At 44.6% G+C, this 16984-nt stretch overlaps 1 protein-coding gene across 3 annotated transcripts in view; it reads right to left on the reverse strand.

The window, feature by feature from the left end:
- CAP2 (cyclase associated actin cytoskeleton regulatory protein 2) overlaps positions 1-16984 on the reverse strand; it is a 157970-nt gene that overhangs the window by 81721 nt on the left and 59265 nt on the right. For all 3 annotated transcript variants that reach the window (XM_080915482.1, XM_080915483.1, XM_080915484.1), the window contains one exon: positions 4677-4754. In XM_080915482.1, the coding sequence (XP_080771608.1) occupies positions 4677-4754 (78 nt within the window). The remainder of the gene's footprint in view (positions 1-4676; positions 4755-16984) is intronic.

The raw sequence follows: 16984 nt of genomic DNA on the forward strand, positions 1-16984 counted from the left end.
ATGAGTTTTCTGTTATGGGTAGATCAACCAGATAGCTGCTTTTGAGTTTTAGTGGGAGTCATCCTAAAATTGATTCAGTGGGTCAGGGTCAGTCTTGAAAACAAAATACCAGCCATGAAAGCCCAAAGCCAATAGGACAGACAAGGAGAAGATTATTAGAATGCTGTGCACACAGGAATAATCTCTATTATTTTGTGAAGGTTAATTGTTGGGTTTGCTGGTCTTATGTCTACTTGATACAAGCTGGAGAGAGGGAATCTCAGCTGAGAAATACCCCCATAAGATCCAGTTGTAAGGCATTTTCTTAATCTGTGATTGATGCAGGAGGGCCCAGTTTATTGTGGGTGGTGCCACCCCTGGGCTGGTGGTCCTGGGTTCTATAAGTAAGCAGGCTGAACAAGCCATGGGGAGCAAGCCAGTAAGCAGCACCCCTCCATGATATTTGCATGAGCTCCTGCCTCCAGGTTCCTGCCCTGTTTGAGTTCCTGTCCTGACTTCCTTAGATGATAAACGGCAATATGGATGTATAAGCCAAATAAACCCTTTCCTCCCCATCTAGCTTTTTGGATATGGCTTTTTTATTGCAGCAACAGAAACCCTAAGACAATGGTAAAGTAATGCTTTATTTTCTGTGGGCCAAGGTTAAAAAAAAAAAAAAAACAAACCAAAAACTTTATGATTAGAGAATGTAAGAGAGCTGTTAACACATTTCCAAAATGAGAAAAGAAACTGGGAATGGAGCGTTATCTTGTCAATCAGGGCTCTAGAAGAGCCTACTCTCTTGCTTGTTCCAGTATAGAGGGAGGGAAATGGTGGAAGAACAATAAAGCTTTGGTCAGTGTAAAAGCCTGCTTTAGAGCCTAGAAAGAAGGAACTCAAATTGGCTTGAATTTGTTCCTATTACTGCAGGACACATTCCTGAAAGCTCAGTGGCTTGTCTGGGGATGTCGATAACTTTGTAGAGAACTTACCCAGCATGAACAAGGCTTTGGTTTCTGTGTCCAACAGCACACACGAAATAATACAACAGCTTCCAATGATTTAGAGATCGTGGGCAAGGTGTCTCAGGGAGAGTAAACTTCGTTCCCTGCTCAGAGTCTCAAGTGAGCTTCTCATGCATCCTCACAGTCACTCAGCGCTGCTCTGTGCAAGTGTCACCTTTATTAGCAGAATCAGAACACACTCTCGGAAAGCTTATCCTGTCCTAAAATACATTCCCCTTTCATGTCCAAAATTCAAATAAAAAAATTATTTTTGGCCTGGGGAGAGGCTTCAGTAGGTGAAGTGTTTGCTGTGCATGCAAGGACCCAAGTTTGATCGCTGGGGCCCGAGTTTAAAAATTAATAAAAACAAAATAAAGTAATTCAGGGGTGGTGGTGATGTGGGAGGCAGAGACAGTCAGAACCCCGAGGGTCTCTGACTAGCCAGTCTGGATGAACTGGCGAGCCCTGAGCTGATGAAAGATCGTATCCTAAAAAACAAAACAGGATCGATGGCTCATGAAGAACCACACATCAAGATGGCCTTTGTCTCTACACATGTGTATACATGTGTGCTCAAATACAACTTGTCATAGTCACCTAGGGTTCATAAGAAGCAGACCTCTGGTCTTCTAAGTCCCTAAGACTTAATTAGCCTAACAACTTAACTGCTGTAACAAGTTGATAATAAAGGAACTTGGTACTTCACGCCAGAACCTGCTTTCGGGAATTTCTGGCAGCAAGGGCTTGAATCTTGCTGTTCAAAATATAGAAACATATCAGTAGTACGGCACCACTACACACCTATCACAGACTTGAGCCCCACACCAGAATGAACCAGACAGTATATTCCACCAGTAGGTCTCAGAAGCCCAGGACGAATGTCTGAGGTGTCTATTAATACATCAAAGCGGACTTCGGCCAGCTATCCCAGCATCCCTCAGTGCCTGTGACTCCTCCCAGATATCCCAGCATTCCTCAGTGCCTGTGGCTCCTCCCAGCTTTCCCAGGATCCCTCAGTGCCCGTGGCTCCTCCCAGCACTTCTAATCCCACCTACTACCCCAAACCTCCTCCTCCCGGGGTTTAGGTTTCTCCTTCCCTTCCCCTTGCTTGTTCCATCTGTAATACCCAGCCATTTGGGCTGTGCTGGTTTCTTGGCCTTGTGGCATGGGTGGACCCTCTTGGTAGGAGGCTTCTCTCTTGTTCTCCTTCCCCATTTCTTCTTTGGCGGTCTGGTTTAGTCGGCTGGCCATGCTCAGCCCGGACTCTTCCCTTTGTCTACTTTCTTCCTTAGAGCAACAACAAAGTCATGTCTACTTCTCTTTATTTTATTTTTTTTATTCCCCAGAAAGTTCTCTGTCTGATTAAAAGCAGCTGAACATGACATGCTAAAGGCCCTGAAATGAATTTGTGTTTGACGGATAATGGGGAGAGCAAACTACATATCACAAGTCAGCCTGGACCAGCAGGCTCCCAATTAATTTGGGACACTTTAGAACTGTGGGTTCCTGGTAAGCACTCCAGACTTACTGACCTGAAAACTCAGTAAATGTGGCCCAGTTGTGACCTAACAACCCTTTAGGATTGGCACAGACACCAAAGCTTTGAGAAGCTCTGCTGGATGCCAGCAAGAGGGGAAATTACAGCAGTATGCTCTCCCTCTTGGAACAAGGAAGAAACCACAACACAGAAGGCCAGATAGGCCACAGCTCCTGTACCATTTTCACTGTGGTAATACTTTTTGTGGTGCCTTTTGTAGAACACTCAATGGGAGGAGCAACGCTTGGCTTTCCCTACTGTGATGGTGACCTCCTTGCTCTGCCTTTCTGTCAGATGAAGTTCTGGAATAGTGCTTTGGGTTAAGAGACAAAGGGAGTAGAAGAAGGAGTCCGACAGAGAGGTGGCTACCAAAAACAAACAACAAACAAACCACCCTCCCCAAAACAACAACAACAACAAAACAAAGCAAGAGAACAAAACAAAACAACCCAAAACAAAAAACAAAACCTAGCTTTTAATTTAACTGTCAATTCTGTCTGGCATCACCATACCAGGAGTCCAAAGCTCATGGAACATTTCCATGTCCGTCTTCCTTAAAACCATCTTTCTACCATTTTACCAAGAAAGCAACAGAGCAAGAAGGGGAAACTGTAGACACTACACCCAATACACTAAGCCAGTACCCTTGATCGACTTGGAACTCCAGAACCCACTGCTTCTGTTCATGTGGACATATCCCTTGCTCCCTCTTCTCCTGTGCTAGAGAATGATGCTGGGGCTACGCTCATGCTGAGCATATGCTCTACCAGGGAGCCACACCCGAGCCCCATCCCTTTGTTCATTAGTTAGTTCTGGTCATTAGCTGATATTTACAGAGTGAGGTTTTTTTTTTTTTTTTTTTTTCAGGAGAAGTAGCAAGGCCAATGGACAAGATTCTTGTTCTAGGCTGAGAGCATCCCCAGAGTGCAGCACCAGGCAGAAAAGTCAGTCCTTCTGCACCTCAGACTCAATGGAAACCACCTTTTCCACTTCAGTCGAAGAAGACAGGCTAAGGTAAGAGTCCAGAAGGCATCACACTATCATTGCCTGAATTTGTTTTGCAAAGCTAGGGTTGAGGAGGCCGAGGGAAAAGACGGGAGTATGGAATATTTCCATGGTTCCAGGCTCACCCAGGAGGAAGAGACATGTTCATCTCAGGAGGGATTTATAGCTCTCGGAACACTACTACCCAAAGCCAAGGCCATTCCTCGGACTAATTAAATAAGAACTCCTTGGGGGTATGACCAACACATTGGTACTTGGGGTGATGGTTCATCTTCAAGATCAACTTGGTTACACTTGAAATCACCTAAGTGACATATCTCTAGGTGAGTCTGTTAGAGTGTTTCTAGAACTTCAACTGAATGTGGGCCACACTGTCCTATGGGCTGGGATTCCAAAGCTAAGCAGGTGCCAGGGTCCATTTCTCTTTCCCATCGGGATCCCCAGGACCACCTGCCCTATTTCCTACCACCAAGCCGTTTCTGCCGTGACAGACTGTGATCCCAAATCAGTCCCCCCTTCCTTAAGTTGCCTCTGTCAGGTTTTTGGTGACAGCAACAAGAAAGGTAAATAGTTCCGGAATTTCCAGGTGTCACCAGACCTTCTCAAGTTCAAATAGACGAAATCTCAGCATTGAGAAGGGAAGGAGGACAAAGTTCCACCCCTCGCCCAGAAGCCACTTGTCACTGTGACAAGTCTGATAACAAATCAACAACAAAGTTGGAATTAAAAATTAGTTCGAGCATTTTCTTTATCATGAAAATAGCAAAGAACGAGACGCAGGTGGCATATGTAAGTTGACCTTTAAACTGGTGTCTGTTGTCAAATTAAAATCTATCAGTAATAAGATATATTACAGGGCTTTTGTCATTTGGACAGGTGTGATACACACATGTGCCTGTATGTGTGTACCATGTGTGCATGTGTATGTATGTGCATGACATGCATGTATGTGTGAACACGTGCATGTATATATATTACATTTGTCACCAAGGCTAGAAGGACAGAAGAAATGCCACACTGTCATCGAGATTAGAGGCAGTACTGCCACACGTCTAGATGTCTCTAGAAGGAAAGGACTCTTCTGGCTTCCTATTTGATGTCACATTCTGCCCACTCTGTAGGCAGCCCCATTTTTTATGATACCCTCTTACCTCCTGGGGTTGTTGGTACTGAGAGGCCATGAGAAGAAAAGCCCGCTGGGCCTGGAAAGCGCTGTGTACCATTTCTGCCTGTGGATAGAAAAGAAGGTGGCAGTTTCAATGCTTGGGCTCTGTTTGAAACAAGTATCCAATGTATCGCTCATCCATCCATCCCACCTCAGCAGTGAATGTAACCATGAAGCATGCAAACATATGTTCACAGGGGAACTTGTAAAGGCACAATCACTCCAACATTATTCATACTAGCCAAAATGTGGAAACAACCGACTGTCCATCAACTGATTAACGGATTTTAACAAAACGACTTAGCCACGAGGCGGTGCATTGTGCACCTTTGAAAACAAAGTGCTGTCACAGGCTGCGATGCGGGCAAGGCTTCAAAGACATTATGCTGAGTGACCAGAGCCAGTTACAAAAGAGCACGCTGATGTGACCTCATTTATGAGAAATGCCCAGAATAGGCAGATCTATAGAGATAGAAAGGAGAATGGGTAGGAGGGGCCGAGGGGGAGGAGGAGAGGGGGTGGGGGAGGGAGAATTGCTGACGGACCACAGAGGGTTTCTTTTGGGGTTAGAAAAATGTTTTGCAGTGAGGGCTGGGATGGTTCAGTGGGTAAAGTACTTTCTGTGCAAACAGGAGGACCAGAGTCAGGCACTCAGAACCCGTGTGGAAAAGCTGGGCATGGGAGGATGTACTTGAAATGCCAGAGGCAGAGACAGGCAGATCTCAGAGGCTCACTTGTCAGCCTAGTCTACTTGGTGACCTCCAGGCCAGTGAGAAATCTTGACTCAAAAAACCACCAAGGTGGATGGCTCCTGGAAAACTATACCTGAAATTGACTTTCGGTCTCCATTGGCACCTACATTCATATGACTACCCACATACATGCTTCCAATAATCTTGAGCCTTCCCCTCTTCCCCTCCACTCACACACACACACACACACACACACACACACACACACAGAGGTTGTTTCCCAATTAAACAGAGTCGAAGAGTTTCACATCTTGCTGACTATATTAAAACTCACAGAATGCTACTTACTAAATGTGTGAAAATTAGGATATATAAATTGTATCTCCAGCTGATTAAAAGGCTTGACTCATGGGTTGGGTACAGGAATACACACTTTTAATCCCAACACTCACAGGGCAGAGACATGTAGATCTCTGTGAGTTTGGGGCTAGCCTGGTCTACATAGCAAGTAACTTTCAGGGTGAGATGCTAACCCCCACCGCCCAAATGTTTGGTCATTAAAGTTTCCAAACTGTCTTCCCTCTGTTTCTTTTCTAAGTGTGCCCCAAATCTGTTTCACATGGTCTAGCAGAAGAGATGGAGTCTTAAGCCATCCACATAAAGCCAGTTGTTGTGGGTGACCATGAAGATAGCTTTGGAAGAGTTTTCAGTGCCAATGGAACCTGGGAAGAGTGGGTTCCCATGTAGATCCATACTCAACCACCAACAAAAGGGACTTGTATAAGTGGGAATGTCCTAGAACATATAGTCTTTTCTTTCTCATCTTCTGTTCATAATTAAATAATTCTAATTAAGAATAGCAAAAATATTTTAAAATATGTCCACCATCTATAATTAACCTTGGCTACTTAGCATATTATTTCTGTTTTTAGAAAAACCACATCACTGTGTGTGTGTGTGTGTGTGTGTGTGTTGTGTGTGTTGTATATGTGTGCACTGGTCCACATGCACTTACTTGCATGTGTGTATGAAAGCTCTTGGCCAATGGTGGATACCTTCCTTTATTGCTCTCTAGTTTTCCTTTCTGAGACAGGATCTCTCACTGAGCTTGGTGTACATCAATTCAGGGAGGCTGGCTAGCCAATAGTCTCCAAGTACTTGCCTCTTTGCTTCTAACATGCACTTCATCCCCAAACAAGGCTAGGCTGTAGGCATGAGCTGCCATGTCTAGCTTTTTTACTGGTTTCTGGGGATCCAAACCCAGGTCTTGATATTTGCAGGGCAGGCACTTTACTGACTGAACCATCTCCTTTGCCTTAGACCATTTTTTCTTTCTTTTTTTTTAAATGCAAGATGTTTCAAAGATTGATGTTTTATAAAAATACCTGACAACCTTTACCACCTGGGCTGTCTCCAAGCCCCATTCTCTGAGAGCATTGCTTTGGATCTGAGCTGATCTGAGTGCTTTTCGTCCTTGAAGGAAACACACTTATTCTAGTTTGAAGAGTGACTTACTTCACTGTTGGGGTTTAACAGCTAAACTGAGCCATATTTGCATTTTGAACTTCCTATATTACATTTCTTAGGATAAATTTTCTCTCTCTCTCTCTCTCTCTCTCTCTCTCTCTCTCTCTCTCTCTCTCTCTCTCTCTCTCTCTCTTTTCTAGAAGTTTCCATACAGCATATTGCAAGACTTCTCTTCCAAGGGTGAGAGTCTGTATCTGGGACTCTGACAGTAGTCCTCAGGGATTATACTTGAGTGTCTCTGTAGCTTCTGGATTCTCTGTGTCTTTTATTTCCTGATCATGATCTGAGACCACTGGTAATCATATGAATAGTTTTTTTCCCCTACTGACAATAGAGAGTTTCTGCGTCTTTCAAATGCATAGAGTTTCTAACACACACACCATCTCCATAGCTTTTCATTTCTTAATTTCTTTAACTCAGCTCTGCCTTTTCTTCTCTTCTCATATCTGTCTCATTGAGAGCTTTATTGCTGTGAAGAGACACCATGACCAAGAAAACGCTCATAAAGGAGAACATCTAATTGGGGCTGGCTTACAGGTTCAGAGGGTCATTCCATTGTCACTATGATAGGAAGCATGGCAGCATCTAGGGAGATGTGGGGCTGGAGGAGCTGAGGGTTCTGCACCTTGATTTGAAGGCAGCCAGGAGGAGACTGTCTTCCGAAAGCAGCCAGAAGGAAGGTCTTAATCACACTGGCCAGACTTGAGTATACACACACACACACACACACACACACACACACAAGACCTAAAAGCCCATCTCAAATCACTCTTCCTCCAACAAGGCTACCCCTCCTCCATTAAGGCCACAACTTCTAATAGTGCAAATTCCCATGGACCAAGCGTATTCAAACCACCACAAGATCCCTGTCACTGTTTTTATCTGATCTTATCTTTTGATCAGGTTTCCATGAGGCATTTTTTCTGTGCCCTAAATTTGTTTCTTTAAGAGTGCCATAATTTGGATCTAGACTGCCTACCTTATACCCATGTGAGAAGGACTGGCTTCCTAGCTTGAAGGATATTGCATAAGAAGTGAAACTTAATGGGAGGCATTTAGGTGACTGGTGTCCTTGAAGACAATTCTGGTACCTCAGTCTCTTATAGCTCCAATTCTATCAGACACTCCTGCCATCATCAACTATGACCAACAGCAATGAAGTTGATTGCGTGAGGCCTGGTTAAACCTTCCTCCTCTTTAATTTTATGTATCAGGTATCTCCTTCCAGCAAAGGAAATTAACACAAAACCTTATGCTTTCAAACTGTGGCTCAGAAAGGAAAACAGCCATCTCCAGTGTGGTTGCAAGGAAGCAGGATACTTTAATCCTTGCCTCTTTTTGTAGGGCCCAGTGTGTTATGGTTCAGAAGTAGTTTCTCTCATGGGGGCAGAGGGTCAAACAGCCTATGCCTTTCTTTTGTTTCATATCATTCTGATTTCATTATCCTCTCAGGCAAGTCTTTAAGGGATGGAAAAAGTTAAGACTCAAACTATTCGCTTGTTAGTTACTGACATTGTTTTAGATTGTGGGCTTTATGATTTGGTTATTGTCTCAGTCATGGTTTCTGTTCCTGCACAAAACCTCATGACCAAGAAGCAGGTTGTGGAGGAAAGGGTTTATTCAGCTTACACTTCCACATTGCTGTTCATCACCAAAGGAAGTCAGGACTAGAACTCAAGCAGGTCAGAAAGCAGGAGCTGATGCAGAGACCATGGAGGGATTTTACTTACTGGGTTGCTTCCCCTGGCTTGCTCAGCTTGCTTTCTCATAGAACCCAGGTCTACCATTCCAGGAATGGCACCACCCACAATGGGCTGGTCCCCACCCCCTTGATCATTAGTTGAGAAAATGCCTTACAGCTGATCTCATGGAGGCATTTCTTCAACTGAGACTCCTTTCTCTATGATAACTCCAGCTTGCGTCAAGTAAACACAAAACCAGCCAGTACCATTCTTATAGAGGGATGTTTTTATTGTCTTATACTGCAACAGCATGGTTTGCACCTCCCTGTAGCCCAGGCTAACCTTAAACTTGCAGCAATCCTCTCTTCCTAAAGGTTGGGATGACAGATGAGTATCATCGTGCCTGGGTTTGGATATTTTGTTTTTTGAGTAATTTTATATTCACAGTGAAATTAAGTGCAGAGTAGAATTTCCATCCACTCTCCACTGTGTCCTCTCCATATGTGTAGCCTCTCCCACTTGAGAGCTCCTCCCACTTGCAAGATTTTTACCTTCCCCGCATTCCTTTTGGCTTTTTGCTGGTTTGTGGAACTGAAGAATGCTTTGCCTGAAGGATACGTCCCTGAGAAGAGCGATTCAGTTTTATGTGGCCTTGAGTCAACACTAATATTAACATTCGGGTTTACTATTTTCTTCTCTTCCTGTCATCTTCCTGTCCGTGCAGGGCGGTTTTCATCTCTGCTGAATTGGATTTGGCTTCTTGATACGTAAGGAGGGGATGGATTTTGAACATTTTCAACAATTGCTAGTTTAGAAATAGGAAGACTAGGTTAAGTTCACTCTTGTGTCTAATACTAGGCTTTTTTTTTTTTTTTTCTACGCTAGAAGGGTAAATACATTAACCTAACTGGTGAGTCTCTGTTATTCTAGCCAATATTTTGACTTATGATAAGTTTCCAAAAACACGTTGAGTATTTATTTATTTATTTATTTATTTATTTATTTATTGGTTCATGGCTACTCTTATCTAAGGATTTTCTTCCACCAAGAAAATGTTTGAATTCAAATCAATATTAGTAGGCCACTTACTCCAAAAACAAAAAAAAATCACAAATCTGACCCATTGTTAACACAACAGACCTCGTCTTGTGAATGTTCAATGAAATCCTATTTTCTTAAAGCTATTTTGAAGTTCACTACTGTTCCTTCTCCTTGTCCTGGTCATCTCATTGCTGAGACTAAGTGATTTAAAAATCCCCTCTGTCGGATCTCTCTTGACAAAGAGTAGAGTGTTAGAATTCCACCAGCCATTATGACTCAACGAGTCTGAAGCTTTGGACTGAGCTGCTTTTCAAAACATATCTGCAGTGTTTCCTTCAGAAAGGCTTCTGCCGTTGTCTAATGACAACATTTCTCAAAGGGACTACCAAATGCAGCCTTCCTCGGCTTGGATAGAAATAAAATACTTGCACTTGCCTCAGCAACGGTAAAACAGAGGTACTGTCCTCATCTATGACGAGCAATACACTGACTTCCGGTTGCCATGGGAACAGTGATTCAGGATGGCCCAACTTCAACTGTTGAAATGGCAGCCCAGAGGTGGCATTAACAATATATTTTGTAGTCACTCCACTATGAACACTGCCATTAGCCTTGTCCCTAGTAATGCTGCCGCTGCCACCGCCGCCACCACCACCACAGCCACCACCACTGCCACCACCACTGCCACTGAGTCTGAGGCTAATGAAGCACTTTGCTGGCAGGTCTTACTAGGGGAGGTGGGAAATTTCATTAATCAGTCCCTTCCTGTAAAGGGCCTTTTTACTCCACAATAGGGGCTGAGGTTGGGGTGAATTTGTTTCAGATCTCTGACTTATGTGGACAGCGCCTTCCTGGGGATTTGAGTCCCTCTCTCCGCTCGCTGGAGCTCTGGGCATAGTTAGCAACCTCAAATGCAGATTCATTTCGAACTCTATCAATCCACACGTATTTACAAGCTTGAGATGTTTTGACTCATTTGCTTCTTTCTTCTGGAAAGTTCTACGAGTTCCCGCCACCACACAGCCATTTTTCTGAACCTGCTGAGTCGGGACAGGGGAGCATTTGGCTCACTCCATCTCTTGAACACATTATTAGAGGAAAAAAAAAAAGCCAAGGATAGGGACTTTGGGGGATGACCAATCACTGTCGGTTTAAAGGTTTTTGCTGACTTTGCCTGTTACATTTGTGAGGGTCACTGGGAGCCCTTGAGGGACCTTCAAAGGAAACAGGCTCTGTGATATTTGAGCAGTAAGGAACATGTGTATCTATTTGTCTATAAGTATGCATGTGCAGAGAGGGTATGGGCCATTCTGGTAAGCCCAAGGCTGGAAATCTTATTTGAACTCTACACTCATGTGCGCTTAGCCATCCGGGGCTCTCAAGACTAATGGGACTTTGTTCTGTGGTTTCAGGGAGAAGTACAAGAAAATGAATTCCTGTGATCAGTTGAAAGCAAGCCTTGGGGACCGGCAAGCAGACAGCAGCTAAACATGACTTATTTTCATCTAATCCTCCTGGGAGAGAGCTGGCGCCCTGGGGAAGCCCAGCTGATCTCCGAGTACTCATCAGAACTTTGGAGAATTTCTCTGGAAAAGCCCCGGGCTGCAGAGTCCCATACACACAGCCAAAAATACTAGACACAGACCAGGGAAAGGGAGGGGCAAGACTTGGAAGATAGAAAGGCGTTTAGCCAGGATGCTGTGCTGAAGGCATTTCTAGACCTTTCTTTGCCAGGACCAGAATGTAAAGAAAAAGTACTCTCTGACCTCCTTGATCGAGGATAGGTTTCCAGGGTTGTGATGAGATCGTGGGCAGGTCACTGCCATCCCATTGGTGTCCCAAACTCATCCGCCAGTGTTTGGAATGCTGAGTTATAGGGTATTCTTCAGTCTTTTCTACCCTACCCTGAAGAAGTCCCTTGCGTTTTAGCCAGTGAAGAGGAATCTGACAGGAGGATGACACATAAGAAAAATGTTGGGTAGGAGGCAAGGACAAATCACACCTGTCTCATGACTTTGTTGACGGTAAGCCCTGCAGTCATGAACGTGAACTCCAGCCCACAAAGCCCCACGACGAGGGTTGACGTGTTACTAGCCTTGGGAAAGTCTTAAGCCAGTGCTTCTTTGTCTCCAGAGACCACGAGAGTCAGTAAGTCTCATCTTAGTGTTCAGACTCATTCACAGAGTTGCTGAGACAAATCTGCAGGCTGTCCCTAGGAGCCGTGCTCAGTCAGGATACCACACAGGAAAACTGCTGGCTACTGCGGTACCTGAAGGGTGCTTTTCTGCCATTTATCTTATTTTCACTGGTAGCTGAGCTGGCAAAATAACTCAGAGGGCATCCACTTTGGAACTATGTACTTAGCCATTCAGGGGGTTCACTTCACTCAGCCCTTGAGGGTGGATAAAGGTGTTTGCCCAGAGTCAGTAGGTAATAAGCAGCAAAGATGAAACAAGAATCCCTTCCTCCATTCCTTAAAAAAAAAAAAGAACCTTAAAAAAATGATTTATTTATATGAGTACACTGTAGCTGTCTTCAGACACACCAGAAGAGGGCATTGGGTTCCATTTCAGATGGTTGTGAGCCACCATGTGATTGCTGGGAATTGAAGCCAGGACCTCCAGAAGAGAGATCATTTCTCTTAACCATTGAGGCCCCTCTTCCTTCCTTCTTAAAGACAGAGTCTCACTATGTTCTATTAGATGGCCTGTTACTCACTATGTAGACCAGGCTATGCTCAAACTCACAGAGATCTGCCTGCCTCTGCCTCCTGAATGCTAAGATTAAAAGTGTGCTCTACCACACCTGGCTAAGACTTTCTTTTTTTCAATGTTTTTGTTAGTGTGTTTGTATGTGAGTAGGGTGTATGTGTGTGTGTGCGCGCGCTCGTGTGCTCGATCGTGCTCTTGAGTGCTCAAGAGTTGCTTGGGAGTCTAAGTCAAGGGCAAAGGAGGGAACACTTTGTGATCTCTCCATGTTTGCCTCACACACAGAGCATCCCCACAGTGAGTCTCTCATGGCCACACCAAAGGTTCTTGTCGTTTATAAAGACTCTGGATAGACCCCAGAATGTTTTCTGCCTCTGAGACCTCGCATAAACATACCTTCATTGACACGAGGGCCATAACTCCTTGTCAAATGCTCTCTGTCCCAGTTCAAGAATCTTTTTTAAAGAAAAGTTTGAGACAAGAAATATGCTTGCTCATCTCTCAGACAGGGAAAGGAAGAGGGAGAGGGAGGAGCAGAGCGAAGGGGAGAGAGAGAGAGAGACAGAGAGATAGAGGGAGACAGAGAGAGGAAGAGACAGAGATGGACAGAGACAGAGGGAGACAGAGATCCAGGGAGGCTAGGAGAGCTCCTAACATTGTTAGCAAGTGTCAGGTCTGAGTCAAGTCTCTGGACAGTGCTACTGTCCTCTCCTTAGCCAGGTACTAGTTTTTGTTGTAACTTTGTGTGGACATGTCTGCACTGCTTCTTCAATGACAGATGTGTCCAAAGTGTCAAGAACTCTTTTATGTATTTTTTTTTCCTTTGCTGTCTTCAGGGAGCCACGAGGACTTGCATGTAACAAATGACTCACAGCTATATTCTGCTTGTCACAAACTCCACCTGCTGTGGCTTAGACTAGTTCATAGAAAACTGAGTCTGGAAGCCAACTTAATAATGAAGGCTCCAAGAGCAATGGCTGAGGATTATGTCCATCCTCAAAATCAGGGCAGAAATGGACTCTGTCCGCCATTGTCTTTGTTGCACGGATAATGCTGGTGTATCAATAGCGGTAGGCTAGGAAGCACTCCCTGTCTAATCTGTGAGTAGAGATGGTCTTCAGGATGTCCACGGTGCTTCCCACCCTGCATGGTTGCTGTCTTGGCTGCTTTTCTCAGCCTCGCAAACGTCCTCTCGAGTCCCACTACCCTTTTTGAATATCCAACACTACCCCACTTATCAGCAGACACATGATGGTTACCAAAGAACTGACCGGTGAGCAGATGCACGCAGGAACGCATGGGCCCCAGGCAGGATGTGAGCTGAGGAACTGAATAAGTGTTACAGCCAGTGGGGCTGACTTATGAAAAGTCGATGGAAAACCTAATAGGTCTCTCTTGTTCTTCCGACAGCTGTGACTGATGTATCTGCCTTCTCCTCGGTCTTCTACACTTTTATCTGGGGGTGGGAGCAGAGTCTCATGTAGTCCAGGGTGGCCTCAAATTCATCACTGGAGGATGATCTCGAACATCAGACCCCGTTTCTTCCATCTCTTAACTGGTGGGAATACAGACGTGCTGGGAAATCTATCAAATTGAGCCACACCCCCTCTACTTTTTAGAAACTGGAAAAAGATGATTGGATTTTGTTTTCAGATGATACTATGTAACATTCATCCTGATTTCGTCTCTTGGCAACGGAACATCTCTTCGTGATAGGTGGAAGGGGGACAGGAGACTGGGAGAGAGACGTGGAGTGGGGTGAACTTGGTGCGGAATTTATCTGGCAGGAAAGACGGGTGTGCTTGCGATGTGAGAGGCACATCTAGACACAGTGATAAGCGTGGTTTTCACCCAGGTTGTTAAAAATAGCCGAGTGCCCTAACGACGTGTTTGCCTTTACTACACACGGTTTTGATTCTCTCAGCTTATTGTGGTTGTGCGTATCTGGAGGGGTTCGGAGGTGCTTATGGGGAATGGACGGAGGCTGAGGCAACACCCTAGATGACCCCTCTACAGCATCTTAGCAAAAAATAAACTTAGAAGTACGGAACATTTCTTCGTACTGACTTTTGGTTCTCATGGACTTTTGCCTACTTCGCACGATAAACCATCTCTCTTGTCCCACTGCCAGGAGGAAAGGGCACAGAGAAGCCAGAATTACCATCCACAAAGAAAAATATACATCTGCTGGTACGAGAAGTTATGCTTAGGGCAAAGTCAGAAGCTAAGACTTAAGACACAAGTCTCAGATGACTGAACTTGCCTAGTGAAAGAGTGTGCCTGGCCCGGTCACTTCCCCAGCATCTTCACACATAACCAGATGCCTGGGCCCTGCAGTGCTTGGCTTCTGTCATTTGTCCCTACAAAATCAGCAGCGATAATAGTGTGGTCCTATCTTTTAAATGATGTATCTATTTTGTTTTTAATTATGTGTCTCTGTGTGGGTAAGTGCATGAGAGCAGGCACGGGGGTGGGGGGACAGAAGGAGGCTCTCTTGAAGCTTCATTTACAGACTTTGTGAGTTTCCTGACATGGGTGCTGGGGGCAAACTCAGATCCTTGCAAGAGCCATATTGACTCTTACTCACTTGCTCTGTCTCTCTCTAGCTTGTGTGGTTCTGTCTTATGAGGAGAAAACAGGATTACCCAAGGAGTGTTTTATTTGGCTGGTTTGGAGAGAAAGATTCACAATATAATTCTGGCTTGGCCTAGCACTCACTGTGTGAGCCAGGCTGGCTTGCAACCCATAGGAATGTGCCTGCCTGACTCCCAAATGTTGGGGTTAAAGGAATGAACCACCACACCCCAAATAATGGATGGCTTTTAAGATTTTGAAAAACATCCTTCTGAAACCAATAACCCCTCATACTCATGCAAGCCGTCTTCAGGGGCCGGGACTGCAAATGGCTTCTTTTCTTCCCGAATCAGTTGTCATGTTTCCCTATATTGGGCTGTTGAAAAAGTTATCAGGAAAAGATCTATCTGAATAAGATAGAGACTAACTTCACAATCCAAAGTGTCCTTTGTGGCTAGGTATCGGGACACACACCTTTAATCCCAGCACTCAGTACCAGGAAGCACTTAGCAGGGTACTCAGCCCCGGCTGTCCTGGAGCTCACTCTGTAGACCAGGGTGGCCTTGAACTCATGGGCCTGCCTCTGCCTCCTGAGTGTTGGGACTAAGGGAGTGTACCACCACCACCACCTGACTCTAACTCCTTAGAACAACAAAAGTTCCAAAAGACCCATATCTCAGCCACGTAGGCCTTTCTGAAATACCCTGCATGGGTGTGAAAAAACGGAGCTGAAATCTGCAGCTAATCAAGTTGATGCTAATGTCACACTTTTCACTTACTTAAAAAAAAATATTTGGCTATGAGCCATTAAATCATAAAGATGAGTTAATTTAAAGACCCAGCCTGCTCAAATACAATACAGTCATTTGCAAGCTCTGCCTCTGCCAAACTATATATCAGGAAGGCAATTACTGTCTATTGGGTAATTGTTATAAATTAATATTTTACTGCCTTTACAGTTTGCTGTGCTCCTTTCCTCCAGTTCTGCTCCCAGTGGCAGAGAAAGGGGGCACACCCACAGGGAAGGACTAAATAGTTTTGCTGTCTAGAAAGGAAAGCCGAGTCAGGAGAGCAAGAGTGTCAGTGTTAGACTACTGGGGACACTTTATTGAGGGGAAAAAAGAAAAGCATTCAGGCACTGATAATAAATGTGGGTTATTCTTCATTAATGGGACTGTTGCCTTGGCAACTTCTAGCTCACAGAATTGTTCGTATCAGCCTAGGGAATGGTTCTAAGTGTCTTTTTCTGTATTCATGCCTGGCATCTTTCCTTACACATCTCAGCTGCATTTCTGGATGACCTCAATATCCTGCCAACCTCACCCCAAATCTATTCCATCCAACCCCAAAGGTGCAATTTAAACAAACTTCTTGGTACATGGGATAGATCAAAGGTAGTGCTGATAAATGGCTTTCTTTTGCAGAGGTGTGATTCACGTGAGTTAGTTCATCATTTTCCTCATTAGTCTGCAACATATTTTTAAACATCCAACACCATGAATATTAATGTGCATTCAAAGCACACATTGTTTCCCTAAAATGTTTATTTTCCTGATGCCTAATTATCACCAAACAACCCAGTGCACTTGGAGTCACGTGACAGCACGGGTCAGTTGCAACAGTGTGTGGGAGGCAGGGAGAACCTGGCAACTGTGGTAGGGAGCACTTGGCATTGGCTTATTATTTCTGAGGACAGGAATGGCCCTTGAAAGGACAGTGTACACCTGTAAAGTCACCTTTGTGAACGGTTACCCACTGCAATTCGGTCAAATGTCAGAAAAGCCAAGGCCACAGTGGGGTTGGCAAGAAGATAAGGATGCGTAGTTTAATAGGGTCTCTGTCCCTCAGGTCTGATTTTAGGCCCAGTTTACATGTCCAACCCCGTTAGGGCACTGCATTCTTACACACACATGAATGTGCCTGTACACGAGTGTGACTCTTCAAATCATCTGCTGCATAACCATGCAACAAAATGTTATGCCGTGACAACAAATGACCGCTTAGGCATGTACTGATGTGTCTCTATGACATATCCCCATGTACTGACACGGAAAGAGGTTTGGAACACAC

Source organism: Micromys minutus (assembly GCF_963924665.1).
Source record: "Micromys minutus genome assembly, chromosome: 1".
Taxonomy (NCBI): domain Eukaryota; kingdom Metazoa; phylum Chordata; class Mammalia; order Rodentia; family Muridae; genus Micromys; species Micromys minutus.